Here is an 18,755-nt window from a genome sequence, read left to right as displayed (position 1 = left end):
TCTGCACTTCTAGACTCTCCCACCCTCATTGCCTACTGGTCTATGCCTTGCATAGAGTGGTATCTGCACACAGTTTAGGGATACCCATAGTCGAAGCATCTCTGGGTTCTAACTCTTCCCCCAGCCACATTCTTCAACCAAGGCACCTCCCACACAGAGACAGCATGCCTGGTATGAAACCCCTTCTGCTCGCCCAAATCACATCTAGGATCCTCTCCACTCTGCAACTCCCAGGCTTTTCACACTGCTCAAATCTAATCTAGTGCTACCACAGCCCTCTAGCCAGGCCTGTCCACTACTCATCACACCTCCTCTCTCTCACAGTCATTGCCTGACGGGGGTGGCAGCAAGTTCCCGCAAGTGAGACGCTGTTGGGTACCTTCCAGGCTGAAGAGGGGTGGTTATAAGAAAAGGAGCTGGAGATTCTCTGTGTCTCTCTTCTCCTCCCCCACCACACTCTGCACTTCAATAGCAGAATCGAGGCTCCTTGTCTAAGGGGTCCAGACCCAGGTCCAGAACAACATCAAGACCCAACTTGAGCAGATGTCTAGCACCGCTGGAGAGGAAGGTGCGGGGGTGGGGTTGGGGGCGTGGAGCGGAGCCCAGAGAAATGTGGGACTAAAAGTAGCCCAACCTCTCTCAATCCCTTGGCGTCCTGAGCAGTGCAGTGCCGGCCTGGAGCTTCTCCCTCTTTCAAGCTGGAAGAGTCTGCGTTACAAGTCAATAAGGCTCTCTACATGGTGCTTGGGGTCGCTCTTCCTGGTCCCTCACGGGAAAACCGATGCCCCCAGGAAAGGCCGGTGTGCGAACTACAGCCCGGTGCCAGATCCCCAAAGGCAACTCTCAGATCTGGCCCGGGTAGAGGGGCGCACACCACCAGTCCTGGGGTCTTAAAGACAACAAGCCTCCAGCGCTGGGCAGGGGTGCGGCGGGAAGCCTCTGTCCCCGCCCCCCAGTACCGCGTGCATTGGCTGAGATCCTCGTCGGCCACGCCCAGCGATCGGCCCGCTTGGCTTGCACGCATGCGCCGGAGCCCGCCGCCGCCGCCGCCGCCGCCGCCGCCGTGGTCGCTTCAGCACCAGGGCCCGGACAGCGGCGCCGCCCACGGGCATGGAAGGTGGTGGCGGCAGCAGCAGCTGCGATCCGGCTTCTGGCCCGGGTCCGGAAGGGGAGCAGCGGCCCGAGGGGGAGCCTTTGGGCCCAGACGGCAGCTCCCCGGACAGGTAGGGGCGGACTGTTCCACAGACCCAGCTCGCAGACTTTCCTAGATCCCCGCCCCAGGTGTCCCCAGTAGCCGCCATATGTCGCCCCATTCATTCCCCAGCCCCTCTTAGAGCCCCTTCTGGTGCCTTCAGACTCTCGGCCCTCCTGGCCACGCCCTCGTTCCGCTAGGTCAATTTCCTCTCTCTCAGGTACCCCTTACGGTCAGCCCCCTTCGCTCTCACACCCCCGCCCCCGCCCCTGGACCTGCCCCACCCACAGTTCCTACCTTACCTCTAAGGCCCTGAGTTCCCCGCCCCTGCTGCCTCCAGAGCACCTCCCTCTAGGCCCTGCCCCCGCGTCTTCTCAGTAAGCCCCAAGCCTCCAGCAACCTCAGTCCGGGTTCTAGCGTGTCAGTATTCTCCAGGGTGCTGGTGTATTGCAGACGGAAGGCTCGCCAAGGTGTGTGTCCTGGGGGGAGGGCAGACACCCGGTCGCCAAGCAAGGGTCTGTCTTTGTCCGTTACTGTCAGTCTCCAGTCTGCCCGGCATGGCCAGCGGCGCACGTGTGGCAGCCACCTGCACTCTTTGGAGGCGCTGGGTGGCCAGGCTCTGAGGCTCAGGTGGAGGTCGGTACAGTACCTGAAGGAGCACCAGGCTGGCTGGCGGGACAGAAGGAAAACCTTTCATTGAGATCCCAGACCTTGGTGCCTTTCTCCACCATATGTGTGAGGGAACAGCCCAGCCAGGTAGCAATATGGCGCAATTTCTGTGCCCTGCCTGGTCTGCCTCCTCCAGAATCCCTCCCCTAACATGACACTGCTTCTCTCTCCTGCATGGCCTGAAATAAGAAGCATTCTTTGGGGGCAAAAGCAGAGGTGGATTGCCCCAGTTAAAATGTACATTCTGTACCTCAGAGTGAAGAGGAGGCCCCACAAGTGGGGAGAAATGTTTTATTTTCTCTACTGTTAGCACATCAACCTGGGTAGATTTAGCTACCTTTTGGTCTGAAAGGCATAGAACTTTCTTCAGTGGGTAAAGCACAGGATGAATGTGTTCCATAGACCAGAGGGCAGCCTAGGACTATGGCCTGACTAAAGAGCCAAGAGTGGGCAAAGCAGGGACAGCGACAGAGCAGGGTATCGACAGAAGCATCCCTAGAAGGGGCTGGAGAATCATTTTCTGCCTTGAATATTTTGCCAAGGATCAGCCCTCTTTGGCCTCACTTTCCCTGCACATGGGGGTCAATACTTGAGTGTAAGAAGCACTGCTCTCTTCTAGCAAATTCCTGAAACCTCTGACCCCTCACTGCACTTCCCCAGAGACTCTGGACAAATCAGGCAAAGAGACTCATTTCAATTAAAAACAACAAATATATTTCTGCTGAACTAAGTGGAACTCTGGGGGAGTGAATAAGACAGCACACACACACAGTTCTTTATTAATGCATTGACTACGGGGCAATTTGAAATAGTTCATTCTTGGAGTTCTTGTCATGGCTCAGTGGTTAAAACCTGACTAATATCCATGAGAACGCAGGTTCCATCCCTGGTCTTGCTCAGTGGGTTTAAGGATCTGGCATTGCCGTGAGCTCTGGTGTAGGCTGGCAGCTACAGCTCCAATTCGACCCCTAGCCTGGGAACCTCCATATGCCGCAGGTGAGGCCCTAAAAAGACAAAAGACAAAAGACAAAAAAGAAAGAAGGAAGGAAGGAAAAAAAGGAAAGAAGAAAGAAAGAAAGAAAGAAAGAAAGAAAGAAAGAAAGAAAGAAAGAAAGAAAGAAAGAAAGAAATTCTTTGTGTTTTTCAAATTACCATTTTATTTTCCTAGTGGTGTGAACAGCTCCCCACTTGTCCTGGCCACTCTGAGGGATCATACGGATGTCCATATGGCTATGTATCTGGGGCTTGGGGGCATGGTTAATACACATGTACATTTGCCTTTTATGGGGCTCCCAAGTTGAGGGTTCTGTGTCTGGGGCACTATTAGCCAGGCCCTCACTGCTGTGACTTTGGCCTTTGAGGAGACCTGTGTCATCACTTTCCATTCCCCTACCTGTGTGCCCTAGTCACTTGGCTTATAGACCAGTGGGCCCAGGCAGGCAGCCCAGGAAATTGCTCATTCCAGTCAGAGCCAAGGAACTGAGAGAGTGAGAATGAAAGCTCCCTGGGGAGGCAAGGCCTAGGGTGCTTAACTCCTATAATTACTAGATCTCCTGAGAAAAGAGGGCAGCAGGGGCTGGCACAGAAAGCTTTTATTCTGAGAAAAGTTTGGCTCTTCTTGGGAGGGTTAAGATAAAGACTCGGTTCTACAACAGTCAGAATGTTTCAAATTCTGCCACATTCTCAATGATGGACACAGTCAAGAGGAGTAAGATCCTAGGACCCTGGAGAGGGGTAGAAAGGATTGAAAGGAAGAGGCTGGGACTAGGGAGACCCCAGTAGAAGCAAACCGGTGGTGGAGGCTGGAATCCCCTTGAACAGGAGTCAGCTAAAAAAGAGGCGGGCTTATGAGATTTGGTAGACTGGTTAAGGAAGAGTGCTCCTGTTCTCTGTAAGCACTCCCTGGAATGCTGGCTTCCCTTAATGAAAAAGAACCTATGGATTTCCTGTTGTGGCTCAGCGGAAAGGAATCTGACTAGTAACCATGAGGATGCAGGTTCAATCCCTGGCCTCATTCAGTAGGTTAAGGATCCAGCATTGCCATGAGCTGTAGTATAGGTTGCAGATGAAGCTTGGACCTGGCATTGCTGTGGCTGTGGCATAGGCTGGTAGTTGTAGCTCTTATTAGACCCCTAGCCTGGGAACCTCCACATGCTGAGGGCAAGGCCCTAAAAAGACAAAAAACAAAAAGAAACTTATACTCCAAATGGGGGCCTGGCTCACTGGCCTCACTCCTCACTGAGTGCTCTAAGGCTGTGGGTGGCTGAAATAAGCACCCTGGCTGCCCCAACCTCCTGACTCTAGAAGACAGTCCCACTCTAAAGAGGGAGACCTAGACTAGTGGGTCACATTCATGCCTTTCAAGATCCAACCCAAACCAAGCACAGTACCCAGCATGTGTCAAGTGCTCAAAAAAGACCTGCAGAATAAAAAAATCTCAAAGAAGTAGATGACCACACTTATACACACAAACTCAGATCATTTGTCCAGCTTCTCTTTGGCCCATGGGGATGGGCCTGTAAGGTCTTTTATCTGCCAGGACACTGGTTGCTGTGCTGTTTTTTGGGTTTTTTTTTTTGGCATTTCTTGGGCCACTCCCACGGCATATGGAGGTTCCCAGGCTAGGGATCTAATCAGAGCTGTAGCCACCGGCCTACGCCAGAGCCACAGCAACGCGGGATCAGAGCCACATCTGCGACCTACACCACAGCACACGGCAACGCTGGATCCTTAACCCACTGAGCAAGGTCAGGGATCGAACCCACAGCCTCATGGTTCCTAGTCGGATTCGTTAACCACTGCGCCACGACGTGAACTCCCTGTGTTATTAATTTTATGGGGTCACCTGAGGTCTTGTTTGAGAACAACTATAATCAAATTCTTATTTTTCTAAATGTTCAGTTGTCTTTTTTTTTAATGCAGTGATTTAAATCATGAGACAAATTTCAATGCAGCTTTTGGGTAACGAAAAGTAAAATACTTATATATGTAGTGTGAGTCCCAAGGTGTGAGAAGTTCTCAAATGGGGATATGTTAGCTGAGGTGCCTAAAGAGGTCAAATTGTAAGTATAAATATACTTAAACACCATGCTCCCTGCAGCCCTAAGTGTAGGAAGAGGCAGGAAAGCAAATGGCTTCTCCCTGCCAGGCACCTCACTAATGTTACCTCAGTTAATTTCTGTACTACACCTGAGGGGAGGACATTATCATACCCTTGCTCAACAGACAAGGATGCCAATGCTCCAAGAAGTGTGTGTTCTTTCCCAAAGCCCCAGGGCTAAAGAATGATGGAGCCAGGATCCTGCCTCCACTGCTCCCCCATTTTAAAAAAAAATTTTGTGGCCACACCTGCAGTATATGGAAGTTCCCAGGCCAGAGACTGAATCTGAGCCACAGCTGGGACCTACAGCACAGCTGTGGCAATGCAGGATCCTTTGACCCACTGAGCAGAGCCAAGGATCAAACACGCACCTCGGAGGAGACCTGAGCCTCTGCAGGAGGCTTCTTAACCCACTGCCCATAGGGGGAACATCTGCTCCCCCATTTTTGTCTCAGCATGGAGGTTATCTCCTGCCCCCCCATATTACCCCACCACCACCACCCCTGAAACTGTCTGCCATCCAGCCTTCCGGGAGGAGAGGAAGAGCTTGCCCATTTTTTCCAGTTCCTTTACTTGGTCTCTGGGCAGAATCCAGCCTCTGTGGGCAATGTGCACTTGCCACCACAGCCAGGACTCTGGCCCACGGCCCCTTCAGCAGTCCAGCAGGCAAGACTGGAAGCCAGGGTTGGCTCGGCACAGACCCAGCTCTCCCAAGGGAGCTATGCAAGTTCTGGTAGGCCAGGTGAGTCAGGCAGATGGGGGAGGGGAGGAGACTCGCTGGCCGGCCCAGCACCCTCTGGGAAACCCCCCATGGCCCTCAGGCGCTCTGTTCCATCCTAGGTCTGGCAGTCCTGCACTAAGGTGGGACTCCAGCTCCCCCTACACCCAAGGAGTGAGGCTGGGTCCATGCACAGAGTGCTGCCCTCATGAGTAATTTGGAAAGAGGAATCGGCGTTCCTGTTGTGGCTCAGCGGTAACAAACCCAACTAGTATCCATGAGGTTTTGGGTTCGATCCCTGGCCTCGCTCAGTGGGTTAAGGATCTGGTGTTGTTGTGAGCTGTGGTGTAGGTTGCAGATGTGGCTCGGACCCCAAGTTGCTGTGGCTGTGGTGGAGGCCAGCAGCTGTAGCTCTGATTCCACCCCTAGTGTGGGAACCTCCATATGCTGCAGGAGTGCCCCACCCCCAAAAAAAAAGAAAAGAAAAGAAGGAAGCAAGGAGGGTATGTAATTATGGTTGACTTCTGCCCGGCAAGTTCCTTGCTGGGGAGAGGTTCCAACTCCCTCTCCCAACCATGCACACCCTTTCAGAGCAAACTTTCTGCCCCAAGGCCTAGGCTTGGTGGAAAGGCAGTAACTGCCTCTGCCAAATTTTCCTGATGCCCCCACCCCTGTTGGGCCCTCCTCTGGCCCCTTCAGCCCTCTGTGACTTCCTCTCTCACAGCACTCAACTGGCTTATTCAGCCCAGCACCACTATTAGCAGCCTGTCCCTCACTCAGCGTTAATTCAACAAAAATCTCTTGGGCACCCTCTGTGCACTGAGGCCAGACAGATTAACAAATGTATCAGGTTCTGCTATCCCAAAGCTCACCTTCCATAGGAGAGACAGGCAGTGAACATGACAATATATAATATAGTGTCCAGTTGTGACAAATGCTAGGAAGAAATATAAAGCAGGTAGGGGGACAGGGAGCTGATGGGTGATTGTTTAGTCAGGAAGGATGTCTCTAAGAAGGTAATGGTGTGAGCTGTGCAATCATCTGGGGAGGAGCATCCCAAGCAGCAGGACGAGAACATTCAAAGGCTCTAAGGTGGGAACAAAAGTGCAGCAAGTGCTCAATAAACATCTGACAAGAGGATGAAGAGATAGTTACAGCAGAAATAGCACAGGGCTGCAAGTCAGAACCAGGTTCAAGGCCCAGCTCTTCAGGGCTCACTGAACCTCAGGTTTCAAATCTGTAAAAGAAGGAAAGTACTTCCTCTGCAGGGTTTTTAAAGGAGTAAATAAGATCATAGAATTGTGTTTGGGGGGTGGGGTGTTCCCATCGTGGCTCAGTAGTAATGAATACAACTGGTATCCATGATGACGAGGGTTCGATCCCTGGCTCTGCTCAGTGGGTTAAGGATCTGGCGTTGCTTTGAGCTATGGTGTAGGTCACAGATGTGGCTCGGATCCCGAGTTGCTATGGCGGTGGTGTAGGCCAGCAGCTGCAGCTCTGATTCAGCCCCTAGCCTGGGAACTTCTATAAGCCGCAGGTGCAGCCCTAAAAAGACCAAAAAAGAAAAAAAGAATGTTTTTGGGTGCAGGGACAGATGATTGATTGAGACAATGAACCCCAAGAACTAGGCAGGGGAGACCCAGAGCCCTACCTTCCCAGTCTCTCCCCTGGACTAGTAACAGGACAACCCAAGCCCCATCTCCTCGGCTCAGCTTACTGAGCAGTGCTATCTCCCATCCACATTTTCTGTGCCTCCTCTCTCTGCAGGTCCCAGAGCAAGGCTGTGGCCCCCGAAGCAAGCCCAGAAAGAAGCTGCTCCGTCCACAGCTGCCCCCTGGAGGATCCTTCCAGTTCTTCAGGACCCCCACCAGCAACTTCCACCCTCCAGCCTGTGGGCCCTTCCAGCCCCTTGGCCCCTGCCCATCTCACCTATCCACGGGCACCACAGGAATACCGGGGTGGCAGCTCCCTGCCAGGGCTTGGGGATCGGGCAGCACTGTGCTCCCATGGCTCCAGCCTCAGCCCTTCCCCAGCCCCCTCGCAGCGGGATGGGGCTTGGAAGCCACCATCTGTGCAGCACCATGTGGTCAGCGTCAGGTAAGGAGATGTCCAGCAGCCTGCCAGCTACCCTGGTAGGTGGAGCAGGGCTTGAAAGTGGGGCTGACTCACCCCAGGCTCTGGACTTCTTCACTAGGAGGCAGCCAAGATGCCCACTGCCTCTGATGGAGGAAGAAGCCTAGATGGAAGATGAAGGAAGGGAGCTTGGGAGTGGGAAGGCCTAAAAGGGTTAATGCCATCTTCCTCTATCCTCTACCCCTACCGCAACCTCCCACCCTGCAAGAGGACTCTGGTGAGCAAGTGTCTTTTCTTCTCTTCCATAGGCAGGAACGGGCCTTCCGGATGCCAAAGAGGTAGGCCTGGGCCTTCTCTGGATCCCTAGGGTGACCAGGCCAGTGCTCAGTTTAGCCCCACCATTTACTCTTGGTGGCTTCTAAGCTCACCCACCCCCTCCTGCTACCACACCCAACATCAAATCATGTGGGCTCTCTTCCTCTTTCCCAGCTATTCCCAGCTGATTGCTGAGTGGCCAGGGGCTGTGCTGCTGCTGTGCCTGGCTGTGATCCTCCTCTGCACCCTCGCTGGACTGCTGGGGGGCCAGCTACCCGATTTCTCCAAGCCCTTGCTGGTGAGGGGCCAAGGGGAGGGACAGGGACCCCCATTCTGGTCAGCTCAGCTCATTCAGGGCAGAAAGTTGGAGTGGCCCAGCTGGGAGTGGAGTGGCAATGGCGGGTTCTCCAGAGAGAGAGTTGGGGAGGTGGTATAGAGGTAATACTTATGTCCACCAGTCCAGGCCAGGCCCTCTCTGCTCCAGGGACCCAAAGAGGCAGAGCCAAGAAGGGAGAAGGAGAACTTCCCCTCCTGCCTGATCTTCTCTTCCCTCCTCCCCTGCAGGGCTTTGAGCCTCGCGACACGGACATTGGGCGCAAGCTAGTGGTCTGGAGAGCATTGCAGGCCCTGACAGGCCCCAGGAAGCTGCTTTCTCTTTCCCCAGACCTAGAGCTGAACAGGTAATAGGTTCCCATCTTTCCACTCTTAGGGGAACAGGGGAAAGAATGAGGTCTCCAGAGAGGAGCCAAAGGCAAGTCAGAGGGCCTTGCTGGGGCCCCTGGGCAGTGGTGTCTGGCCTCCTCTGAGCACCCCCACCCCGCCCCAGCCCCTCGATGGTGCCTGGCATACATCTTCTCTCTACCTCAGCTCAAACCCCCACACCACTCTGAGTCCTGCTCCCTGGAGCAGTGCCCAGGAGAGCATGCTCCGGCCTCGAAGGATGGTGGAGCCCCTGGACGACAGGCAGGAGAGCTTCTTCTGTGGCCCCCCTGGTAAGCGGCAGCCTGACAAGTTCATAGCTTTAGTGGTGGTTCTCTTCCTTGTTCCCTACCAGATCAGGAGGGCCCCAGAGAACAGCTGGGAAGATGAGACAGGTTTCAGGTGCTCAGCCAATCAGAGGCAAGCTGGGTGGGGGTGGGGCACAGGGGAAGGATGAAGGGCCAGGATCAGGCAGCCACAGCACAAGTTTCAGACTCCTGTGAATCTGAGCCTCATATGGCCCTGGGTAAGCATCTTCCCTTTAATGGGCCCAGGACCTGGGGCCAAAAGGCTGAGCTCTGGGTGATGTGTTGCAGAGAAGAGCTACGCACAGCTGGTGTTCATGTCCACCTCAGCGGGCAGCCTGTGGAACCTGCACGCCATCCATTCCATGTGTCGCATAGAAAAGGATCAGGTGAGCTGGATGGGGAGGTGCCAGGGGCTGGGAGGGAACCAGGGATACCAGGGACCTACCTGATCATAAGGTGAGCCAGAACTGCCAGGCTGGACTGGGGAGGAGCACTCCTTGCTTTAAAAAGTATCGCAACCCTGGAGTTCCCGTTGTGGCTCAGTGGTTAACGAACCTGACTAGTATTCATGAGGACTTGGGTTTGATCCCTGGCCCCACTCAGTGGGTTAAGGATCTGGTGCTGCTGTGAGCTGTGGTATAGGATGGCAGCTACAGCTCCAATTCAACCCCTAGCCCGGGAACCTCCATATGCCACAGGTGTGGACCTAAAAAGACAAAAGACAAAAAAAAAAAAAAAAAAAAAAAAAAAGTACTGCAACCCTGCTGAGAGGCTTTGGTTTGGGGTGGGGAGAGAAGAGTCAGCTGTTTTCAAAAAGAGCCAAGACACAGGTGCTGGAAGACAGACCCTGCAGACCCTGAAGATTTTCAAAAGGTCCTAAAAAGGAGCCTCAGGAGCTATAGAGGAGGCCCCAGCCCAAGGCCCAAACCTTCATCAACCCAAGCAGTGTCAATCCACTGGTGCTAACTGGAGAACCGTGTACCATAACATGTGAAGAAAGATTTGCTACTAAAAACAGTATGAATACCACTGAGTAACTGAAGCCGCTCACTTCCACACAAGAGTATTTCAAGTACCAAAAGACATTGATTAAGATTATGTGCTCTAGGAGTTCCCGTCATGGCGCAGTGGTTAATGAATCCAACTAGGAACCATGAGGTTGCAGGTTTGATCCCTGGCCTTGCTCAGTGGGTTAAGGATCCGGCATTGCCGTGAGCTGTGGTGTAGGTTGCCGACACAGCTCAGATCCTGCATTGCTGTGGCTCTGGCACAGGCTAGCAGCTACAGCTCCGATTCGACCCCTAGCCTGGGAACCTCCATATGCCACGGGAGAGGCCCTAGAAATGGCAAAAAAAAAAAAGATCATGTGCTCTAGGTGTTCCCCCTGTGGTGCCAGGATGCAGGGTTGATCCCTGGCCTCATACAGTAGGTTAAAGGATCTAGTGGCATTGTAGGTCACAACTGTGGCTCAGATCTGATCCCTGGCCAGAGAACTCCATATGCTGCAGGGCAGCCAAAAATAAAAATTAAAAAAACAGCATGTGTCCTGTAGTTAGATGCCAGAATTCAAAGCCTTGGCTGTGTGACTTCGGGCTCATTTCTTAACCTCTTAGTGCCTCAGTCTTTGTATCTATGAAATGAGAATAATAATGGTATTTTCGTCACAGGGATGTTGTGATGATGAAACAAGACAGAGTTTGTAAAAATATGGCATACTGATTGACAGTTGTAATCCCTCAATAAATGTTACTATTGTCAACATGATCTCAGGCCCACTGCCATACAGCCAGTTGACAGCAGTACGGGGCCTCTGATTCCCAGGCCGGCATTCTCTGTAACTTACACCACCTGTTGTGATGGCAAGAGCAGGGTGGGAGGGGAAAAAACAGGCATGAGGTCTGAAACCCTGTCCCTCAGAATGTGGACGGGGGTAGGGGGCTAGTGGCAGTGACCCTGATCCTGGAATGTTTTGACCTCCCCTTTTCCCAGTGTTTGCTTCTGGTTCCTGGACACTTGCATCTGTGGCTGCCACTTCCATACCTACTCCTGACTCAGGCAGTGCAGAGTTTGGGGGGTGTGACCTGCTGGGGTCCTTAGGGTAAGACTTCTCAGGCTGAGGCCTCAGGCAGCATTCCTGATGCTCCTCTTTGATGGAGTCCAGATGTAGCTGCTGGACCTCGGCCTGACCAGTCAGGTTTTGCTGGGCAGTCAAGATGACTCTCTGCCTCTGCCCCGCAGCCTGAAAGGAGCTGAGAGGGCCTTGGATAGCGGTGGGGAAATCTAGGCCCCTGCACTTCCCCTGAGCTCTCTTCCACTGTGTGTGCCCTCCAGATTCGCTCCCATACCCACTTTGGGGCTCTGTGCCAGCGTACAGCAGTGAACGAGTGCTGCCCCAGCTGGTCTCTGGGCAATTATGTGGCCGTGCTCTCCAACCGCTCCTCCTGCCTGGATACCACTCAAGCTGACACAGCCCGCACACTGGCCCTGCTGCGGGCCTGTGCCCTCTACTACCATCGCGGTGCCCTGGTGCCCTCCTGTCTAGGACCCGGGAAGGACAAGCCCCCACGCTGTGCTCAGATTCCCACCAAGTGCTCCCAGAGCAGTGCTGTCTACCAACTCCTGCACTTCCTGCTGGACAGGGACTTTCTGAGTCCCCAGACTGCTGACTACCAGGTACCCTCCCTCAAGTACAGCCTGCTCTTCCTGCCCACCCTTAAGGGTGCTTCCATGATGGGCATCTACCTGGATCGCCTAGCTGCCCCCTGGAGGCTCTCTGACAACTACACATCCATCACTGGCATGGACCTGGGCCTCAAGCAGGAGTTGCTGCTGCACTACCTGGCCCAGGATACAGTGTACCCCTTGCTGGCCCTGGTTGCCATCTTCCTCAGCATCGCCCTCTACCTGCGCTCCCTCTTCCTCACACTCATGGTGCTGCTAGGGGTGCTGGGCTCCCTGCTGGTTGCCTTTTTTCTTTACCGAGTGGCCTTCCGAATGGCCTACTTCCCCTTCGTCAATCTGGCGGCCCTCGTCCTGCTCAGCAGCGTCTGCGCCAACCACACCCTCATCTTCTTCGACCTGTGGCGCCTCAGTAAGAACCAGCTGCCCGCTGGCGGCCTGGCGCAGCGCGTGGGCCGCACCATGCACCACTTCGGCTACCTGCTGCTGGTCTCAGGCCTCACCACAGGTGCAGCCTTCTACGCCAGCTACTTGAGCCGTCTCCCGGCCGTGCGCTGCTTCGCGCTCTACATGGGCACAGCCGTGCTGGCGCACCTGGCGCTCACGCTGGCCTGGCTGCCCTCCTCCGCCGTGATTCACGAGCGCTATCTGGCGCGCAGCTGTGCATCCCGGGCGCGGGGTCCATGGGTCGGCGGCGCGCCGCGGCGACTGGCCCTGGCGCTGCACCGGCGGCTCCGCGGCCTCCGGAGGGCGGCCGCCAGCACCTCCCGCCTGCTCTTCCAGCGCCTCCTGCCCTGTGGCGTCATCAAGTTCCGCTACATCTGGATCTGCTGGTTCGCCGCGCTGGCGGCGGGGGGCGCTTACATCGCCGGTGTCAGCCCCCGTCTGCGGCTGCCCACGCTGCCGCCGCCCCGCGGCCAGGTCTTCCGGCCCAGCCACCCTTTCGAGCGCTTCGACGCTGAGTACCGCCAGCAGTTCTTGTTCGAGCGGCTGTCTCAAGGCGAGGGCGGCCACATGCCCGTGGTTTTGGTGTGGGGCATCCTGCCCGTGGACACTGGCGACCCCCTGGACCCTCGCAGCAACAGTTCGCTGGTGAGTGACCCTGCCTTCTCGGCCAGTAGTCCTGAGGCCCAGCGTTGGCTGCTGGCCCTCTGCCACAGAGCTCGGAATCAGAGCTTCTTTGGGACCCAGCCGGAGGGCTGGCCCACACTGTGCTTTGTGGAGGCCCTCCAGCGCTGGATGGAGAGCCCCGGTTGCGCCCGCCTGGGGCCAGGCCTCTGCTGTGGCCACTCAGGCTTCCCCTGGGCCCCCCAGCTTTTCCTGCACTGCCTCAAGATTATGGCTCTGGAGCAAGGCCCAGAGAGCACCCGGGACCTAGGGCCCCGCTACAATACCCAGGGTGGCCTAGTGGCTATGGTCCTGCAGTTCCAGACCAACTTCCAGTATAATCCAGACTACAGCCAAGCCCACCACTTCTACACTGAGGTCAGCCACTGGCTGGCAGCCGAGCTGGGCAGGGCACCTCCAGGCCTCCGCCGGGGTTGGTTCACCAGCCGTCTGGAGCTGTACAGCTTGCAGCACAGCCTGAGCACGGAGCCTGCTGTGGTGCTGGGCCTGGCCCTAGCCCTGGCCTTTGCCACACTGCTACTGGGCACCTGGAATGTTCCGCTCAGCTTGTTCTCTGTAGCGGCTGTGGCTGGCACGGTGCTGCTCACTGTGGGACTCCTGGTTCTGCTCGAGTGGCAGCTCAACACTGCTGAGGCCCTCTTTCTTTCTGCCTCTGTGGGCCTCTCAGTAGACTTCACTGTCAACTACTGCATCTCCTATCACCTGTGCCCCCATCCTGACCGCCTGAGCCGTGTAGCCTTCTCTCTGCGCCAGACCAGCTGCGCCACGGCGGTGGGAGCTGCCGCCCTGTTCTCGGCTGGTGTGCTTATGCTGCCTGCCACAGTGCTGCTCTATCGCAAGCTGGGCATTGTCCTCATGATGGTAAAGTGCGTCAGCTGCGGCTTTGCCAGCTTCTTCTTTCAATCTCTCTGCTGTTTCTTTGGACCAGAGAAGAACTGTGGGCAGATCCTCTGGCCTTGTGCCCACCTGCCATGGGACGCTGGAACTGGGGAGCCTGGTGGGGAGAAGGCAGGCCGCCCACGACCAGGACCAGTAGGAGGAGCGCCCGGGTCCTGTTCAGAGCAGTACGAGTTACAGCCCCTGGCACGACGCCGGAGCCCCAGCTTTGACACCAGTACAGCCACCAGCAAGCTTTCTCACCGGCCCTCAGTGCTCTCTGAGGATCTACAGCTGCATGATGGCCCCTGCTGCTCCCGGCCCCCACCAGCCCCCGCCTCCCCACGAGAGCTGTTCCTGGACCACCAGGCAGTCTTCAGCCAGTGCCCAGCCCTGCAGACCTCCTCCCCCTATAAGCAGGCTGGCCCTGGTCCCCAAAGCCGGGCGAGGCCAGACTCCCAAGGGCAGAAGGCTGAGCCCCTGCAGGCCTCACCAGAAGCGCCAGCCCACTCCCCCAAGCCCCAGCCCCAGGTAGTGGAGCCTCCTGATTGCCTCTGCTCCTCAGCCAGCACCCTGGAAGGGCTCAGCGTTTCTGATGAGACCTGCCTCAGCACCTCTGAGCCCAGTGCCCGTGTGCCAGGTTCTGTGAGTGCCTCCCCGGAGGACCTGGACGAAACTGAGCAGACAGTACCTGAGCGGGGCCAGCTGAACGGGAAGCGGGACACCCTGTGGCTGGCGCTGAGGGAGTCTACTTACGACCCATCACTGCCCACATCCCACCAGAGCAGCTCATCCTGGAAGGGCCGTGGGGGACCAGGAGACAGCAGCCCTGTGGTGCTGCCCAACAGCCAGCCAGATCTGCCAGACGTTTGGCTGCGCAGACCCAGCACCCACACTTCAGGCTACAGTAGCTGAGGGAGGCCCAGGGAGTGCCTGGGGCGCAGAGCCTGTCAGGGATGAGCAGGCAGGGCCAGCACCAGGCTGGAGCCTAATGATGTTTCCCCACGTCCTCATGGAGAGGTCTTACCCTCCAGCTGTGGATTTTAAACCCTGCCAGATGTTCCAGCCTTGGGCTGCTGCTTACTCCCCACATCTGGAGGATTCAGTCGGGGAGGGGGGTGTCTTTGGAGTGAAAGGCCAAGTTCTTCTTGTGACCTGCTGAGGGCCTATCTGCCCGCATGGTGCCAACCTAGGCACCCCACCTCTGGAAGGGGGAAGGCCAGGTGTGTAGCTGTATGTATCAGGGGAGGCTGACCTGGCCCCCCTGCCAAGCAGCAAGATTCAGTGGGACTAAGGGACCCAGTCCTTGGGATCCTGCTGGAACACCTCACCAACAAAAAGAGCCCTGAGCAACCTCAGCAGCCTCTTGGGCCTCACACCTTCAGGGGCTCTTTATCAGGACTTCTCTGTGGGAGGGTTCTCTGGGCCAGAGTTGGGCTGGAGCGTCTGTCCTGAACTGCCTGCCCACCTCACATACCCCCATTAGACCAGAAATTTGTCAAGGCCAGGCAGAGAAATGGCTGCTGGGAATGAAGCAGGAAGAGGATGAATAGTCAGCCTCAGAGCATCCCTAAATCGCTGGGTGGTCCCTCATGGGAAGCTGCTCTGGCACAGATGGGACAGGTCCTCTCCCCATTAAGAATCCCTTGCATCCTGCATCTTTTAGTTTGCAGAACACTTCCACACCCATCGCATCCTAGGAATCTCACCACTTCCATATGGGGTAGCCCACAGTTGGTCAGGTCCTTTTGCTTCCAGTTTACAGGCAAAGGTATTGAGACTAAGTAAGGTTAAGTGATTTACACCAAGTCACACAGCTAGTAAGTGGCAGAGCAGATTTCCTGACTCACTCCACCGCAACTCCCATGCACCTCCTTCTTACCTGCCCTGATCTTTCACCTCTGACACCCTCTAGCAACCTGCTTGCAGGTGTTTTTTGAGTAAACTCCCCTGTCTCCACCTTAAGCCTCCATCTCCAGAATGAGCTAAACTCTGAGCAAGGCTGGAGTTCCTCTGAATCTCCCCTGTGCTTCCCTTCCCGCTCCAGCCATGAGGCATCCCGAGTGACCTGATTCCCCAGGTCAGGGGCAGGGGCAGGGGCACTCTTCCATGCCCATAGTACGTGGAGAGCCCCTGCCAGTAGAGGCACTGAGGGCAGCAGAGGTTGAGCAGAGTTCAGTGAAGGCAGGAACTCAGGCCTGCCCTTTTTAGGAATAAGTTTGAAGCTGTTTTACAAGTCAGGGCCCCAACTTCCTAAGGACAAGTCTCTTGGGGGCACTCAGACTACAGGCGGACGCCCCCTCCCCAAAGCAAAGGGTCTCTCTGGACGTTTTGTCCCATGTGAGAGCTCATGACACCTGGAGCATCGGCAAGTTTACTAAACACCTATGGCACTGCAAGGGGACAGGAATGTGGAGGGATTATCGAACATCTGCCCTCAGAGCTCACCCTCTAGCTGAGGAAACAGTTCATGTGTACACACAGGCATCCATGGGTCACTGATGGCACCATGCAGCATGCACTGAGGGCCATATGCCTGTTACCCTGAGTATTGCTGGAGCTCTAGTACCCAGGACTGGTAACCAGGAAGGCTTCCTGGAGGAGGAATGGCTTGAGCTGTGCTTCAGGCATCCAAGTGTCTCGGTCAGGGAGGGAACTTATCAGTTATTCTAGAAGTTTTCAAACTTTGTAGCCTCAGGATCCTTTCTTCAAAGAATCCCTGTGTGGAAACAGTATATAAAACAGATAAAAAGCAGTGACACTGGTGGGTTCTGGATGGGGGAGTACGGAGCCAAATCAACCTCCCTCTCTCCTATACCTCCCAGGGGACCCTGGGGAAACCCTGAAGCTCCTGGCAGCTCCAAAGAATGTGGTGTGAAAACCGCGGATCCAGGTCATTTCGTGGGTGAGAGGTGAAAGATTTTTCTGGGGCCAGTCTGCGGCAGGGCTGGAGGCAAATCAGGGGATGTTTTTTGTTCTGTTTTGTTCTGTTTTCCTATGTTGTTGAGAGCTACCTCCCACTCCAAGTAGCCCAGGAGAAATGGGGCAGGAACTCCAGTGAGATGGAGGAGTTATGGAAGAGAAAATGCCACGGGAAGGAATGACGGGTTAGGTCGGCTCCTTCGAATGTTAAGTACATTAAACCCACTTGACTTCTGACACCAGGAAGGAGAAGCAGTGAGTGGAACTTCACTGGGACCATCTCCCCAAAGGTCTGCTGGAACCTCTCACTTCATGGCCAAGTGGAATTCAGCCTTTCTGTCCTGGCCTCTCTGTACCATGCACTCTATCCTGTCATTGCACAGCCAGGCCAAGAGAGTTCTGGTCTCAGCTGAGACCGCCAGCCAGAGGGAGGAAAAGGTGAGCCCTTCCTGAGCATGAGCTGAAGTCTGGCCTTGACTCGATCGAGAGTCCAGCATCTTAGTTGCCTCTCAGCAACTCCCCATGGCTCTTCTGCCCCGTGTTGTGGGAGGGCAGCTGGGCCCTGGATGCAAAGAACCTGCTCCCCACATCCTCTTTCATGTCTTGCAGGGGGACACATTGGTGTCTGGGACAGGAGCTTCAAAAACTTAGCCTGGGGGAGTTCCCGTCGTGGTGCAGTGGTTAACATCTGACTAGGAACCATGAGGTTGCAGGTTCGATTCCTGGCCTTGCTCAGTGGGTTAAGGATCTGGCATTGCTGTGAGCTGTGGTGTAGGTCGCAGACGTGGCTCTGATCCCGCGTTGCTGTGGCTCTGGCATAGGCCAGCAGCTACAGCTCCAACTGGACCCCTAGCCTGGGAACCTCCATATGCCGCGGGAGCGGCGCTAGAAAAGGCAAAAAGACAAAAAAACAAAAAACAAAAAACAAACAAACAAAAAAACACTTAGCCTGGGGAGTTCCCGTTGTGGTTCAGCGGTAACAAACCCGACTAGTATCCATGAGGACATGGGTTCAATCCCTGGCCTTGCTCAGTTGGTGAAGGATCCAGCCATTGCTGCAAGCTGTGGGGTAGGTCAAAGATGTGGCTAGGGTCTGGCATTGCTGTGGCTGTGGCGTAGTGTGGTAGCTGCAGCTCCAATTCGACCCCTAGCTGGGAACTTCCATACCTGATGGTGCAGCCCTTAAAACAAAAACAAAAACAAAAAACCCAAAACTTGGCCTGGAATACAATGACTGGAATGTTGGAGAGAATATGAAGGGGTGGGCATCAGAGATCTGGGCACAATGGAGGCACTCTTCAAGGATTTCTGGGTCCCCCTTCTTGCGGGCCATGGACACACAACACTTCAGGAAGGCAGATGAGCCAAAGCAGCTGATGTACTGACTGAGTTTGTTCTTTATGCCACTGGGCCCAAAGGACTGCAAGAACCCAGAAGTAATCCAGAGCCTCACCTCACATCTAGGGAGGCCTGGATCAGGCATCCCACAACACTGAACTATCCCACCCTCCTCTCTAGCCTCAACTTTGGAAAGCATGATTTGAAGCATTTTCCATTTCCTTTGAGTTTCCACAGATCTATTCCATCATGAGTGGTTACAGTGAGTGTATGGCCCTGGACATGTGCTGGGAAGGAGGGGAAAGCCAGTCAAAGCATTCACATTTGCTCTGGAAAATTCAAGAAATGGTTTCTCAACACAGAGACACTTCGTTCCATTCCTCTGGCACTTAAAGTCATTTCTCCTATTTGAGCTCACACCCAGAGCATGAGTATGTGTACTATATGTTTTAAAAATGTAACGTGCGGAGTTTCCATTGTGGCTCAGCAGTAATGAACCCAACTAGTATCCATGAGGATGCAGGTTCAATCTCTGGCTTTGCTCAGTAGGTTTAGGATCCGGTATGGCTGTGAGCTGTGGCCTAAGTCGCAGATGCAGCTCAGATTCCAAGTTGCTGTGGCTGTGGTGTAGGCCAGCAGCTGTAGATCCAATTTGACCCCTCGCCTGGGAACTTACACATGCTGTGGGTGCCACCCTAAAAAGCAAAAAATAAAAAAAATTAAAATTAAAATATAACT

The 18,755-nt window shown here is 55.0% G+C and overlaps 2 protein-coding genes across 5 annotated transcripts in view; both read left to right on the top strand.

The window, feature by feature from the left end:
- Positions 1-1,030: 1,030 nt before the first annotated feature.
- On the top strand, positions 1,031-18,748 carry DISP2 (dispatched RND transporter family member 2). 3 transcript variants are annotated; one of them, XM_084973117.1, is made up of 9 exons: positions 1,031-1,223; positions 7,447-7,776; positions 8,061-8,090; positions 8,242-8,365; positions 8,632-8,747; positions 8,935-9,059; positions 9,363-9,460; positions 11,406-12,845; positions 13,810-18,748. In XM_084973117.1, the coding sequence occupies exons 1-9, from the start codon at positions 1,111-1,113 to the stop codon at positions 13,915-13,917; spliced, it is 2,484 nt and encodes an 827-aa protein (XP_084829243.1). In that variant the 5' UTR covers positions 1,031-1,110; the 3' UTR covers positions 13,918-18,748. The 3 variants fall into 3 exon arrangements, with proteins under 3 accessions (XP_084829243.1, XP_084829254.1, XP_084829233.1); XM_084973128.1 differs by having other exon boundaries at positions 16,583-16,638; XM_084973107.1 differs by having other exon boundaries at positions 11,406-18,748.
- The window catches only part of KNSTRN (kinetochore localized astrin (SPAG5) binding protein), a 27,591-nt gene continuing 23,309 nt past the window's right edge, over positions 14,474-18,755 (top strand). Inside the window, exon 1 of one of the 2 annotated variants that reach the window (XM_005659752.4) lies at positions 14,474-17,117. The gene's annotated coding sequence lies outside the window, so the exon portion shown is untranslated. The remainder of the gene's footprint in view (positions 17,118-18,755) is intronic. The other variant, XM_084974570.1, reaches the window with a different exon arrangement.

This window comes from Sus scrofa, chromosome 1, assembly GCF_054392235.1.
Source record: "Sus scrofa isolate SSC_HxYL_T2T_F1_AM1 chromosome 1, Sscrofa_HxYL_maternal_Yorkshire_Landrace_v2.0, whole genome shotgun sequence".
Classification (NCBI taxonomy): Eukaryota; Metazoa; Chordata; class Mammalia; order Artiodactyla; family Suidae; genus Sus; species Sus scrofa.
The sequence above is the reverse complement of the archived record's forward strand: the minus strand, read 5'-3'. Positions and strand labels throughout refer to the sequence as shown.

Bases quoted from the DNA above. Each gene is read 5' to 3' on its own strand.
- DISP2 (XM_084973107.1), top strand. From the start codon at position 1,111: ATGGAAGGTGGTGGCGGCAGCAGCAGCTGCGATCCGGCTTCTGGCCCG. The intron at 8,748-8,934 runs GTAATAGGTTCC...TCTCTACCTCAG, and splicing joins CCAGACCTAGAGCTGAACAG to CTCAAACCCCCACACCACTC. The intron at 9,461-11,405 runs GTGAGCTGGATG...TGTGCCCTCCAG, and splicing joins GTCGCATAGAAAAGGATCAG to ATTCGCTCCCATACCCACTT.